This window comes from Melospiza melodia, chromosome Z, assembly GCF_035770615.1.
Source record: "Melospiza melodia melodia isolate bMelMel2 chromosome Z, bMelMel2.pri, whole genome shotgun sequence".
NCBI lineage: Eukaryota > Metazoa > Chordata > Aves > Passeriformes > Passerellidae > Melospiza > Melospiza melodia.
In genome coordinates this window covers 56589833-56604755 of record NC_086226.1, presented here as the reverse complement: position 1 = coordinate 56604755, position 14923 = coordinate 56589833, and the positions used below count along the sequence as shown (strand labels likewise).

General features: G+C 36.0%; 1 protein-coding gene across 13 annotated transcripts in view; it reads left to right on the top strand.

Annotated features, from left to right (window-relative positions):
- Positions 1-14923, top strand: part of CDC14B (cell division cycle 14B) — a 69988-nt gene that overhangs the window by 33436 nt on the left and 21629 nt on the right. For 2 of the 13 annotated variants that reach the window (XM_063181267.1, XM_063181262.1), the window contains one exon: positions 7256-10529. The exons of 6 other annotated variants lie outside the window; for them this stretch is intronic. In XM_063181267.1, the coding sequence (XP_063037337.1) occupies positions 7256-7292 (37 nt within the window). In that variant the 3' untranslated portion in view covers positions 7293-10529. Of the gene's footprint in view, positions 1-892; positions 982-3919; positions 4037-7255; positions 10530-10550; positions 12675-14923 lie in introns of those variants that run through there. 5 more of the 13 variants (XR_010031343.1, XR_010031348.1, XR_010031349.1 and 2 more) reach the window with 5 other exon arrangements.

Here is a 14923-nt window from a genome sequence, read left to right as displayed (position 1 = left end):
TCATGTTTTAAGAGATCAAATTATCAATAAGGATCATGGATCAATCTGGGCTAGCCTGGCAGTTGTGTTGGCTGGAGCCCTGTATGCTGAGGAGTTATTGGTCATTTGTTGCCTGTCGATGACTTGGAAGAGTAGCAGAGGTCTCAGATCTATTTTCTTAACAATCATGAGGTGATGAAGGAGAAAGCAGTATTGCACTTGACAGACCTTGTAAGACAGGTTGCCCAGATTGGTTGGCAAGACTAAAATGCCTTTTGCAGATAGAGAAGACATGTACCTGTGTAACCTCTTTTTTTCTTCGTCTCTGCTTAGGATTCTGCAATCACATATTTTAAAAAAGCTTGTATGGACTGGTTTCTGTCCAATGTGTATTACACTGGTTGCAATTCAAGTTTTGTGGATTTTGTCCCGGGTTGTGGAGTTTGGGTTTTTGTGTGTTGGTGGTGTGCCTGTGTTCTGCCCTTGCACTGAGTTAAATGGTGAATAAGAGTTGTGAGTTATTTAAAAGTTGCTGCTCCTTAGACAAGCACTGTTCCATTCAAACAGGTCTTTATTTGTTTAAAGGCCAAGGTATTAGCTTGAATAAGAAAGCAGTGTATGAACTTGTCTGCTATTTGTGGTATGTATTTAGGATCAGAACTACCAAGTGATGTTTCTATTACAGATTAAGAGGAGATGAAAAATTCTTAGAATGTAAATGTATGTTTAATAGTGTGACTATTACAACATCCTATAGCCTGCAGGGTTTTGGGAGTTTTTTGATTGATTTTTTTTTTTTGGTTTTTTTTTTTTTTGTTTTTTTTTGTTTTGTTTGTTTTTGGTTTTTTTTGTGGGGCTTTGGTGGTGGTTGGTTGGTTTTTTTCATTTTTTTTTATCATATCCATTGAGTTAGAAAACCTTTGTGTACATCAGATGGGTTTGCTGGTGTTTCTGGAAGTTGTGTGGCATACTATTTTATGTGAACAGCTCCAAAGGAGTAAGGTAGGTGTCCTGAGATCTTACACTTCTCTAATATAGTTTGGGATATGTTTTTCATGCTGACATGTTGACACAATTTTCCTCTACCTCTACTTCTTCATCTCACATCCATTATAAAACCTATCTATTGAACCTCCTGCTATCAAGTGAGGTTGTTAGTGTAATTGTGCTAAACCAAAATTCCATGCATTGGTTTCTTCTCTCACCTTTAACATATATGCAGTAGCATTCTAATAAAAGCTGTGATAGCACTGTTGCTGCTCCTCAGCTGACAGCTGTGAGGCTCAAAGACAGTTTTGGGTGTTTATTTGCAACAAACTGTCAGACAGTGGTGTAAATGAAACCTTGTCTCTTTTCCTTGAGGTGCTATCAGCCTTGGATGTCTAGAATTCTAGTCTGATTTTAAAATGTCTGTGTGATAATTTAGCAAATGTTTTGTTCACAGTGATTTCAATTATTCTTTCCTGTAGAGTAGCCCAGTGAAGTTGTATATATCTGAGATGTAAAAATGACATATCAACTGTAGAGCAGATGATGTTAAAGATTCTACTTTGCTCACAGCTGGCTCTGAGCTGATCCCATACGGCATCTTGTTATCTCCCTTTGGCAAATGCAGCAAACTTACAAGGATGTTTTTGTGATTGTTTTGGTTTCCTAGTGGCTATTTTTATTATAAGTCACATTTCCACTTAGAGCTTCTATTATTATCTTTCTTTGTTTTGAACAGATGAAATTTTTTTGGAAGTAAGGGCTACCTTATGATACTGAAAAGATGAATATTTAAATGTTTGTTCAAAATGCTATCTTGAGAATTCATAATGCTTCACAGAATCACAGAATGCATAAATGTTGAAATAGACCACAGTGGGTCATGTGGTCCAACCTCCCTGCTCATGCAGAGTCATCCCAGACTATATGGCACAGGATTGCATCCAAATGGCTCTTAAATCTCCAGTGCAGGTGACTTGACAACCTCTCTGGACAATCTTCCAGAGCTCAGTCACCTGCACAGTAAAGAAGTTTGGGTTCAGAAGTTCAGAAGTTCTTCACATTCAGGTGGAACTTCCTGTACACCCGTTTGTGCCCAATGCCTCCTGTTGCTCAGCACCACCAAGCAGAGCCTGGCTCTTGACAGCCTGCCTTCAGATACTGACAGACAATGATGAAGTCCCCTCTGTCATCTCTTCTGGAGGCTGAACAGACCCAGCTCCCTGAGGCCTTCCTCAAAAGAGAGCTGTCCAGTCCCTTCATCATCTTCACATCCTTCCACTGGACTCTCCCCAGGACCTCCTTGTCTCTCTTGTGCTGGGCAGCTCAGAACTAGACACAGCACTCCAGATGTGCCTCACCTGGGCTGAGTAAAGGGGCAGGATCACCTCCTCTGACCTGCTGGCAGTGATCTTCCTGATGGTCCCCAGAACACTAGCGGCCTTCTGGGCGACAGGGCACACTGCTGGCTCATATTTCAGTTCCTGTTAGATACGTACATGGGTATAAGCCATGTACATTCATTTTCTGAACTTCTGGCATCTAGAAAACTGGGTGTTTATGAGAGAAAGATTACAAGAATTGCATTCCAATAACTTTTGCTTTCTTTTATATGTACACTGCATGCATTTTATGCAGAGAGACACCAAATGTGTGTATTTACGGAGAAAACATGATTTTTCCATATTTCTGGCTGCATGAGCACTAGTAAAACAGAATGTGCCATGATCTGTTCATGTTTATATTTCAGTGACTGAATGTTACAAGGTTAAGCATAACCTCGTGCTTTTCTGTTCATTCCTAGAAGTTTCTATCAGCACAGATGAATGGTATAATGCAAGTCTTATCTCACCACTGCTGTAGTTTTTAGTGCTTGGTTAAAAGTGTGGTACGACTGAATTTGTTCATTCTATATGACACCTGTGGCACTGAAAAAAGAATTTCAATATTAGGACTTGCAAAAACTGTTTCACAGTCACAGTAGAAACTAAAACATAAGCTTTCAGGTTTTAAATGTTTTCACCTTGGGCATGCAAGGAAAACATTTTCATTAGAAGAATTTGTTTTGTCTAAAGTATGATATGAAGTTGAAGGCATCTGGTGGTGGTTTTTTATGCTTCCTGTAAAAGCAATTCCTTCAACTTTGAATGTCCTGTGTTTACAGGAGAATTTGCATTGCATTTTCATAGTACTTGTCACTGAAACCTTGTATCTTATCTGAGCACCCGGCTGTTTTGTTTGAACATTTGCAAATCAAGTAATAATATTTTGCAAGGCTGAACTATTAAGAGAGATTTTTTCAAGTATAAGTTTAAAGTACTTGAAATTTGTGGGTATGTAGGCATTTGTTTGCTAATCAAGAGGTGTGTAGTAAAAATAATGTTGCTGATCAATTTTACTGCATAAAGAATATATTTCAGAAGAAATTGTGTTATCTCAAATACATGTTCTAATTCTGAAGCCCATATAAAACAATGAAAATATTGGAGGTTTTTTCCATTTCTGTTTTTGGTGAGTATGTTACATGAATATAGAAATGTATATTCTCCCCATATATTCCTGTTCACTTTTGCTCCAAAAGTTAGCATTCAGTATTCATATCTAGGATTCTGTGAAAGTAGTTTCTTCAGAGTATTAACTGACCAGACTGTAACTTGCACTATTTAATGAAGGTTTTGATTGCCAGTCTAATGTAATCTGCTCATATGACTGGACTCGCTGAAGCCACTGAAAATTAGAGTCTAATAATAGCAGGAGAATAAAGAGTAAGAGCTAAGTTACTCCTAGGTCAGAATCTGTAAAACAGTGCATACTTTCACAGCTGGAACCTTGCACAGATGGAATAGAAATCGATATAAAGTTGATACTTGTTAGCTCTATTGTAACACCCTCTTTTCAGTGTTTTTAGGAACTTTCCAATTACATAATCTTTCTTTTTTCCTACTCTTTACAGAGTAACTCTGCAGTCCAGTGTTCAGAAAAATAAAACCTCTGAACCTAGCATTTCTGACAGTACAGACATTACTAAAAGAACTACCAGGTCTGCTGCAAGAAAAAAAAGTTTAAAAAGGTGAGAGTTACCCTCTTTACAGATCCTGTAACCGTTTTCTAGGCAAATACTTTCAGCTGTTCTATCCACTGCTGGCAGGAGCTTTGCCATAGTTCAGCTCCTTCTCATAGCAATGGAAAGTGAGAAACAAATGGTTTGTATCATGTACAGAGAACATCTGGAACCTTACATCTTAAGTAATTTATTTATCTTGCTCAGTCTTCCAAGTTCAAGAATTTTAAATAGTAATTCGTAATGTGAGTGAGAATTACTGAAGACAAGGGATTTTGGTAACATGAAAACCCCTTTGCCTGGAGTGAGAGACGGAAAAATGCCTCACAGCATTAAGTCATATACTAGTCAGTGCATGAATTCAAAACTAGGAAGAATTCAATAGACAACTGAAATGCAGTGGTTATGGAAAGGTGAAGTGTATAAATGCATGTGTATACTGGTATGAGATTTTTTTACTGATAGCATGGCTGATAATGTGAAGTAAACCTGTTTGGTAAAGCTTAATGAAATTCTAAATTCTAGTAGATTTATGGAAGACTGAAAGTGCCTTTTGGCCCAGAAGCGTATGGCCAGACTACTCCTAATTTATCTTTGTGTATGCCTGTGATCACACCCCTCAGTGGCAACTCTCCAGGTCATTATAAAAGATGACTCTGAAGGCATAGTTTAAAACAATACCCATTGCTTACAATTTACTGGAATTTGTTTTAAACTCTTAGTGAAAAATGGGTCTGTCAGGTACTGACTGGAAAGAGTAAAAGATGGCACATAACTACTTCCTATGTTATGTGGCTTGATTCATAAATATCTCTGAAAATTTAAGTTGTTTCGCAGCTTTTTCCTCACAGAGTTGTTTTTTCTCTTTCTTCATCCTGTTACCTTGAAGGTAATAAAGTTAGGAAAAATTTGCTCTGTTAGTCAGTGGAAATAGTCAGTAGAGTGCAGTAAATCCTATTGAGAGACATTTTAGTTGTGACTTGTTTTGATTTATTGAACATATTAAAAAATAAGACCTTTTCTAGGAAACAGGTATTTTACTAAAATCAGTGGTATTTTTCCAGGTTTTCCTTTTGGTTGGTTGGATTTTTTCTCCATTTTACCCAATTTTTATCATGTCAGTTTTGGTTCAAATAGAATTGATGGGATTCTGCCTGCTGTTTTTATTCTTCATGCCTCTCCCAGTTTTAACTTAAACTGTTTGCAACATTTTGTATCTACATTCATGCATGTGTGTAATCTGAAGAGAGATTTTCAGTTCCTGGAAAGCACTTCTCCAAGCTGACATTTGTATTGTGTGATATGTGAATACCTATCCTTAGGGAAAAACAGCATCCCTAAAATACTGCTCACAGAAGATATCATTAATTTTATAAGAAGTCCTGTAAGTGTATTGCCAGATGTATGACTCTGAAGGCCAAGGACCAGGTCAATCTCAAACTTCATAAATTACTTCCTTCATATTTTAATAGACTTTCTAAAACTTCTACCCCAAACACCTCACCATATACTGTTTCTTTTCTTCTAACTTTGGAGGTCAAATAAGTTTCAGTTAATTTCATATTTCCATCCAATAATCAAATTTGTCCTAATTCTAGAAGTCTTAATTGTTTTATAATCTGAGAGGGCTAATTGGGTCTGGTCCCTCTGAAGGGTCTTGTGGTATGGCCATATAATTTAATGGATTTAGAATGCAGTGCCTTGTTGTTAGTCTTGTAAGTGTCCTTTTATTTTCCTGTACCATTTGAAAAAGTATCAGTCTTCTTTTAAGCATAACTTTTCATTTAAGTTTACCTGCTTGAAGTATGAGCAGTTTGCATTACCTCACAGTACTCAGATTCATTGAACTTAATCCAGATCAAGTGGATTGCCGAGTAGAGAATAATTATTTCTACAATATTGTCATCCTGCCCTAACACCATCTGTCTGTCAAGACTTTGTTTATTTCACTGAACTTCACTGACATTACTGTATATCCTTATTCTTTTTCTTTCTGATACATTCCTGTGGAAAAATCTTGCAACATTTTTACATCAGTCTCATTTACTGCATTATGTCACATCAGTCAATTCTTTTTGTATGTGAATCACACTCGGGACCCATCTTAATGCAGTATAATCTGCACAGCTAGGGAATTCATTTGTCATTTCATCCTTCAGACTGTTGGAGACACTACCATGGATTGTCTCCAGAATGATTTTTCAGCAATAAGAGCTATTTACGTCTAAAACATTATTCTGGCTTTTTAAAGAGAACATAGGGAATTTCAATCCTATCTATAACACTCATTGCTTTTCCTTTGTGGAGCATCTTTAGATGTGAGCTGCCTTCTATGAAAGAAAGTACTGATGGACATAACAAATATCTGTGTTTTGAGCTGCAGGAAATCATATTTCTAGCCCATACCCCAGTATTTCTCTGTGGATGCCCTTATTTCTCCAGATAAGACATCTTCCTTGTAAATTTGCCAGTTACTGAGAAGTTCATGTCTGTATTTTAACAAGGTGCATACTTCACATCCAAACCAACTGAGTCTTAAGATACAAGTTAAATGGTCTTTTCCATGTCACCACACAGAACAGAATTTTGATTTGTAGTAAGCAATTGATAAGAAATTAAATCCTAAGTGGTAAAGGCATTTTGATAGGTAAAGGTACTTAAGGGAATGTAGTTGAAGTTATTACAAAAAATTGTAACGGGGAAAAGTATGAAAGCTGTATAGAGGAATATCACAAAAGCTAATGAAGAGGAATACACTTTAAAAATCTCATATGCCTTTGCTTTGCCAGGTATTACAAAGTAGTCTTCTGTACCCTTGTTAAAATACTGTAAACTACCTGCAGCATTTCAGAACTTTTCTATATGTAATCTAAGCCTAGCTTTAAAAAAATATGTTTCTGTCCTGTTCTTCCTACTTTTCCTGCAGTCTGATACTTCAGAGGGAGAAAAAGAAAAGTAATGCTTTACACAAATGTGCCTAATTAAATTATGGTACTCTTGAGTGCCCTTTTGCATTTCTGTATGGAACAGAATTTTCTTCATATTGTCTGTAATCAGACCAGTCTGTGCATTCTTGACAATCAGTATTGCTGTGTTACTAAATGGAGTGACTTTTTGTTTCTTTCTTTGAAGTACTATTTGCTCATTTTACCTTGCCAGAAATGTTTGCTTGAATTACATACTAAGTAATGTTTAACTTTTTCCCTGAAATATGTTTTATTTCAACAGCCAATCCATCACAAGGAATAGAACAGTATTGCGTTGAATTTTGAATAAGCCACCAGTGTTGAAGAGGATATTCAGGAGTGAAGGGGATATAGAGGGGACTTGATGCAATTCAAGGAAGTTCACTTTGGCTCTATTTTTCAGTAAAAAATGAAACAGAACAATCTCTTTTTTATTTGTAGAATAAAATGAACTGTCAACATGCTTGGTAGACTTTTTTCTACCATGCCAATACTTTCTCAAAACCAACATAATCTACGTACATTCAGACTCAGGTGTAAATATTTAAGCTCTCTATTATAAAGAGGGCTTGCTCGTATGTATGATGCATGTGTACGAATTGTGATGGCAATCACTTAGCTGCTGATCACCAGATGGTGGGAGCTTTTAAGTATATAAATCTGTGTTGTGCGTTCAGATCAGGCTGAAGTCTTCACTTGAGTCTGAGAATCAACCACAAAAGCTTTTATTTCTAATAGTATTGGTACTCTCCTGTGTTGATTGGCTGTTCTTTCTTACTTTGTATAAAGTTTTTTATGAAGCTGCAGTACTGAGTACACAATGTAACTGTTGTCCACCAAAGAGTGCTTTATTGTCAAAGGTCGTGTGGTTTATTTAGGAAAAACTAATTGTAAGTGATTAACTTGTTTTTAGTAGTGACAGGTTTTTTAGTTCTTCACAACCAATTGCTCTTTGAACTAGTTAGAACTGCTTTAAACCTGGTATGATTTTAAAGGGGAGGAAAACCACTACCATTTAAAGCAGTGCTGTCTTATTGAATTGTCATTACTGTTTCTTTTCCTATCAAGCTATTTACATGAAACTTTAAATTACCATATATAAAAGGTAGGAATCCCCCCTCAGATTTCATCGGTACCCTTGATAACACATGGACAGTGCTTTGGGACACTTAATGAGTGCAGCACACAAAAAAAAAAGGGAAAATAAGGCTGCCATACGACTGAGGTAGTGGAATTCAGGAGCAGGTAAAAATTTTGACATTTAAGAACTACAATTTACCTCTGGTAGAAAGCAGTGTAATTTTTAGAGGAGTCTACTTGAGACTGAAATTTTTATCCTGCACAGGACTACAGTGGTTTTTTTCCTACTACTTTTCACATTATGACATTTCAAAGCTGATGTACTCTTGTGCACCAGCTAGCTGATGGTTATAACTGTGTATCCCTCAGATGAGGGCTGTTACCACATAGCCTTACTTATGAATCAGTTATCTGTTGATTTAATGACTCTTACAGTACAAAGTGGAAGAAATGGAGAAATCTACAGTGTTAGTAATGGAATAACTGAAGTTTTTAAAGATGCAGATTACCTTGGTGAGAGGGGGAAATTTCAATGAATGTAAGTGTTCAGTGACTAGTTTCAATCTGCATCCTTTTGAATGAAAACTAAGCCTTCTGTTAGGCTGATGATTTTTGAATGCCAATATGAATATTACATAGTGGTTTGAAAACATTTTCTAACAAAAGAATCATGAATTGGAGAGGAAATGGGATGTGAAGTAAGTAAGCTTACAAATAACATCCATGTGCTTAGATAGGCAAAATTTGCAAACATGAATACAAATTAAAAAGAAAGGTTTGATGCAAAATAAAGGACCACTGAAGGCTCAGATTTAAAGTATTTTGTTTTCTTCTTGAACTTCCCTTTTCACACCCTTTTCTTCTAGATAAAAAGCATCTGAAAGAGAGGGACTGATCTCATCCCAATAAGGCAATTAAAATTTCTTGGGCTTTCAATGGGGTTGCTTTGTTTTGCAGAGGTTATTTGGTTTTTCTGGGATAATTTCAGTTTAGGGGGATTTGGGTTTGGTTTGTTTGGTTAGGATTTTTTAGTGGAGGCTGTGTGGTTTGGATTTTTTTTTTTTTGGTTGGGTGGGTTTTTTACTAAGCCATTTTGTGCAAAAGCTTACGTATAGGTAGCCACAATAATAGATCTGTTGTGCAAATATGAGCCTATGCTTCTTTTTGAACAAAAGTCTCATCTTGGAAGGCAAAAGGAATGCAAATAATGAAGTGAAAAGCAGAACAAAGATTTAGTAATATTTACTATGTTTGGCTGAGCTGCTTCTTTTAGCATCTTTTTTTTAACCTAAAAATAATTTGTCTCTTTCTCACCCCTTCCAAATTCCGAATCAGAATTTGCCTCATTTAAAGTAAGCAGCAGAGTAATTAGCACTTCTAGGTTCATCAAAAGTAAATTTGTGTAATGCAAGTGCACAAACAATAGCAATTCTAGCTAAACCAAAACTGCATGTTTAACGTCAATGTCTTTCAGGACACCCCATCCACCACCCACTATCTATCTTAGTGAAAAACACTAAGTGTCAAAGGGATTTTACATCTGAGCTTTCCAAATAGCCTTATATGGAAAATTAACTCATTACCTCATTGTGCCACATATAATTGCATGCTTAGTTTGTAACGAATTTTTGTTACTTTGTCTAACATTTCTAATATACCATACCAAATGTGTCTTAGGTACAAGAATGAAGAGTGGACATGGGTGAGGAAGTTCTTAGTTTCTAAATTTTTTCTGAATTGTGAAGTATTATGTGCCAAAATGGAATGTGTTATGGCAGCTGCATCACCTTTGTATATCTGTACAACAGAGCAGCTGAATGAAGTTACTCCTGCTATCATCAATTAGGAGATTCTTCTTAGAAATCCTTTCCTCTCTCAAATATGTTACATATGGATTCTTCCTCAAATTCTAAACTCAAAAGATACTACATGCTCAAAAGTTGTAATTTCTTGGGTAAAATTGCTGGTTTCGGTCACAGCATCAAAAATTTCAAACACTAACCTAGACCTTGTCTTTTTGCCCTAGTATGACAATAGAGGAAGCACTGCTGATTTAAAACAGTAAGAGATTATAGGAAAAAACCAAAACATAAATGTGATGTTCACCAGTTTGTTGTACTGCATTTTTTATATTAATCGTTTGCAGACTGTCATATGTAAATTCATATACAGGCTATTCAGGTCTAAAATTTCTTGACTAATCAGTACTGTTCATCCTGATTATTTTTAAACTGTATATTTCTAATCATATTTTTTTAACTTGGATTGACAGAAAGTTTATTTTGCTGAAGGTATTTTTAAGATAAAGCTTCATATTATCTTGTAATATTAATTAGTTCAATATGCATTTGTGTGTCACTTGAAAATACTGCAAATTACATTTGATTTTATACAAAATACTGAATAGTGAGAAATGTAAACGTGAACTGTGTAAAATTAAAAATAATCAGAAGGTTTTTTTTCTCTTTTATTTCCAGTATGATTACAAAGCCATCATTTCTGTACCAGACTGACTCACATGTGCACTGAAAAAACACCACACTCAGCTGCCTGAAAATCTTTAATTAAAGCACAGATTCTTAAAACACATTTTTATGTACATATTTAAAAAAATAGAAATATTCTGGCTCTACATTTCCAGGAATTCACACTGGAAAAAAGTATCTGCATTTGAATTGCTGGGATAGAGTTACACAGTGAAAAAAGCACAGTAAAAGAGATCAATGGGATTTTAGTTCTTATTTCTCCTTCCTCTATGATTATATAGTATTAATTTTTAGAAACAGGCATTATCTTAAATACTCTATACTTTTATACTTACCACAACAGTGAAGGCTTCCCAAAAGAATTAAATTTTTAGCGAGCATGGATGATGGCCTAGCTTAGTCTTTTTAAAGAATATCCAACAGCAAAAAATAGCTATCAACTGAAATACTTATCACCTTTACCTTACCTACATTAGAAAATGCAGAATTTGCACACAGCAATTTGAGCCTATTTGACAAGCAAGTAAACTTCTGCTTGCCTCAAAGGTAGAGTTTTATTGTTGGAAAATCTGTGTTCTTTTGTTGTAAGGTGATCCTTTCCAAATTTACATGAATTTAAAGCACCTTTTCCTGACACACAAGCTCCCTGATGAAGAGTGAATGGCAGAGAACACCAATTTATGCATGTGACACAGGAAAACACACTTAAGCCCTTTCACACCATTAGCAATTAAAGGAGCACTGGCACTGGGCAGGGGAGGGCAGAGGACAGAAAGAATTCCACAGAGCAAAACTGAACAGTGGCGCAATTCCATTGAAAAGTCAATGCAAGAATAATCTGTTCACAGTAGTTCTGAGTAATTTGAATTTGGATCTATTTAGCCTCCTTTGCATTGCAATTTCTACACTGCTTATATAGGAGTAGACAAAAACATGATACAGGAAAAGGATGCCCTATTATACATGAAATCTGAGCATAGTTTCAGAGAGAAGCTGTGCTTTAAACCCTACCTCACCAAGGGTTTGTTGAGGAAGAAATGTATTTTTCTTGCACTTCTGGTTCTGGGATTGGTTTCATATGGATGTGACAAGTCCTAAATATGGAATAAGGTCAAGAGAACACAGAAAAAGGTGATGTGCTTTTGAAGCTCAGGAAAAGATGAACCAGAGCAGTTATAAAGATGACTTTATCTCAACTCAGAAGGAACACGGGGTGGGCCTTTGTTTTGGATAAATGGCTATCAAAGTTTAGGTGGATCAACCAGTACTTTTTCAGCAAGAATGAAGACCAGGCCAGTATGGGGAGAATGAATACATAGAAATAAAAGCCAGACAACTGCCATTTCAAAGAGAACAATGGGCTTTAACTGATTAACCCTCCCCATTCCTTCTCGACACCTGAGGACACCTCACATGATGACAGTGAGGATGTATTTCCTAAGGACCAATAAAGGGAGTCATCCTGGTATTGTGAAGGATCTGTGTTCTGCAATTGCTACATTAACCCCAAAGGCTTTGTACCCTGACAGCACAATGGGAACAGACCCCTGGCAGCAGCTATTACTAATGCAAGAAAATCCAAAGCAAGAGTGATGCCAATAGCAGGAGGGTAAATAATGAAACATCACTTCTTACCCTTATGAGCTTGCTTTTGCCTCTGTCAGTGCTTTGATGCCATTCTTTTAAGATAGCAGAATAATTACATTGTTTTCTGCTCAGTGGAAGAGCTCAACCTCTTCATTATCACTCCTCTGAAAACAACTTTTCTCTAGACATTCTTGTACTTCTTCCTGAGTTCATGTTTACTATTACTGGGTTGATCTTTCACCATTCTTCCCAAAATGGCATGCTCACTGGACTGAATCTCTAGTTCAGTACTTAAAACACATTATATTTGTCCTGCTTTCATGCTTCTAGGTGCTTTTTGTCCGTCTCTTCACACCAGCATCATACCTATTTTAAAGAGTTCCATCTCTTCTTCGCACACTCCGGTGGCAGTTTCATTGGGTTTTTCTTTTCCTACAATACCCTCTAAGGTTCCAAGCCTTTGCTAGAGCTAGCAAAAACTCCAGAAAGAAGCACTCAATCCATAAGCAACAGAAATATAATCAAACAACTAACATGTACAGAATTCCTGAATCAGAATGTGTCAGCTTATTATTCTCTTCTGGCATGAGAAAAAATTTTGTACCTTGCTGTTATTTTTATGTTTTAGCAGAATTATCCCACTGATTTAATTCCAGTACACAATTCAGTATCTTTCACTCAAACAATAACTACTGTACAAATCTCAACAGAAGAAATACTATTGCTAAAAGCAAGTAACAGCTTATTGAGTCCTGTTAACTAGCTGTAAAACATTGTAGAGACAACAGAACGCAGATTATGAACAGCCACACTTGTCCGTTTTACTAGTAACTAGTTTAGTTACCTAAACAGGGAGAGCAGAAACTTAATTCAATTTACTTAGCACTGGTTCATCTCCAACAGCTGTTAAATGTGATGCAGTATCTGAGGCTGCGCTGAAGTATCTGCAACACTTGTATCACAAATTCAAAAAGGCATTTGCTGAGAAACAAAAAAAAGAAAAAAGCTGAAGATAAAATGTATTTCAAGTTAAATTCTAAGCAACACAGCCAAAGTGTAACAGTTGTTGCTTCCTCCAAAGACTGAAGGCTACCTCCCTCCAAGCACAAACTGTTCAGTAGTTGCTCAGCATATGCTACTCAAAGAGAAAAAGCTCTGATTTCATGCCAAATATTCAGTGATTGAAATGTATTTTTATGCAAAGAATCATTTTTCACATTCAACTATTGATCCACTGATAATGAGTCAGGATTGTATTACTTCCAACACTGCATGTACATGTATATATGTATTTGTGTGTGTGTGTATATACACACATATATTCAGTTTTTCATATGAATATGTGTGTATGTGCCTGTGACAGCTCTAGGAAAAAAAAGCTCTAGGAATAATACAAGATTAAGAATAATCTTAATGGCATAAGTGTGCTAGAGGTACAGATTCTGAATTTGGGCCCAATACATATTTTTACCCCAAGGCCCATTTTCATACCAAAAAAAAAGTGTAACCAGCTGAAAGCTCATTTCTTATGGGCTCAAATGCCCAGTATTCCTATTCATAAACTCAAGGCTTTTACTTCTTAGTCTCTTAATTAATTCTTTGGTATTCTTATCTTAAGCACAGACATTTCGCTCCACTTTCTTCTAAAGGCACTTTTATATTAATATACACTTGCCAATTCTAAACTGTACTACTGCATATGATTCAACTGAACAACATCATATCAACATTATCATATGTAAATGACAGTAATGAAGAGAGGTGAATTCCTTTCTTTGCAAACTTTCTGCAACTTAACATGAATCTAAAACTTAAACCTGAAATGCAGCGGTTTTTCCTAGGCCACTCACTACATTAACCCAAAGAGTAACTGGTAGCAGTGCATTAAAGAATAACATGACTAAGACCTGCAACACAATTTAATCCCTTCTTAGTATGTATGCCATATTCTACTAGTGTTTGTATATATATTTACACCTGCTGCCAACCGCTTTACATGAAGGAGTAAAGCTACACCAGGAGTGATAGCAGCAAATCTGTGCTTAACAGATACAGCTATTTTGGTACCTTAAATATGACAGATGACTGAGATTTACAGTTCTCACAGCTAGGCAAAGAAATTGCATTCACTGTCATCACTTACAATTAATTTCTTTTCTATACTTGGATATACCATCAATTAGAGAAACTCTTAAGCCATATTCAAGTCTGACAAACTGAAAAATAAAATTGTCATACATACATGCTCTAAATGGTTGAAGCAGTAATCAATTACACTAAATCTCAATTCTCACAAAGTTTTGGATGGGTTTTATTTTTTAGTTTTGGTTGGTTGGTTTGTTCTGTTTTTAATTAAACAGTCTTGTAACCAGCCTTTTCTCCATTTAACCAGGAGTTTACAATCTGCTAACCAAAAGTGACAAGTCCTTTAAAGCATTCCCCAAAGAACCTATTTGTCATTCTGTTTTGAAAGGCAGATCAAAGTTAGAAGAACAGTAACTTTGCAACAGCAGGAAGGAGATTGAAAAATAAACAATTCTCTTGGCTTTCTCAGAGAACAGTCAGAACTAAACTGAATGCATCACAGCAGATTGAGCCCAGTAGCACAGCATAGCAAAGATTTAATTTTTAGTAGAAAAGTTTTCCTTAGTGAAAACAAGTCAGTGGAAGAGAAGGCTATATTCAAAACATGACAGGAAATAGAAGGAAGCCCTGCCAAGAAGCTCTTCTCATCTCTATGCATTCACTCACCCCAGCAAGTAAAAATATAAATAAAA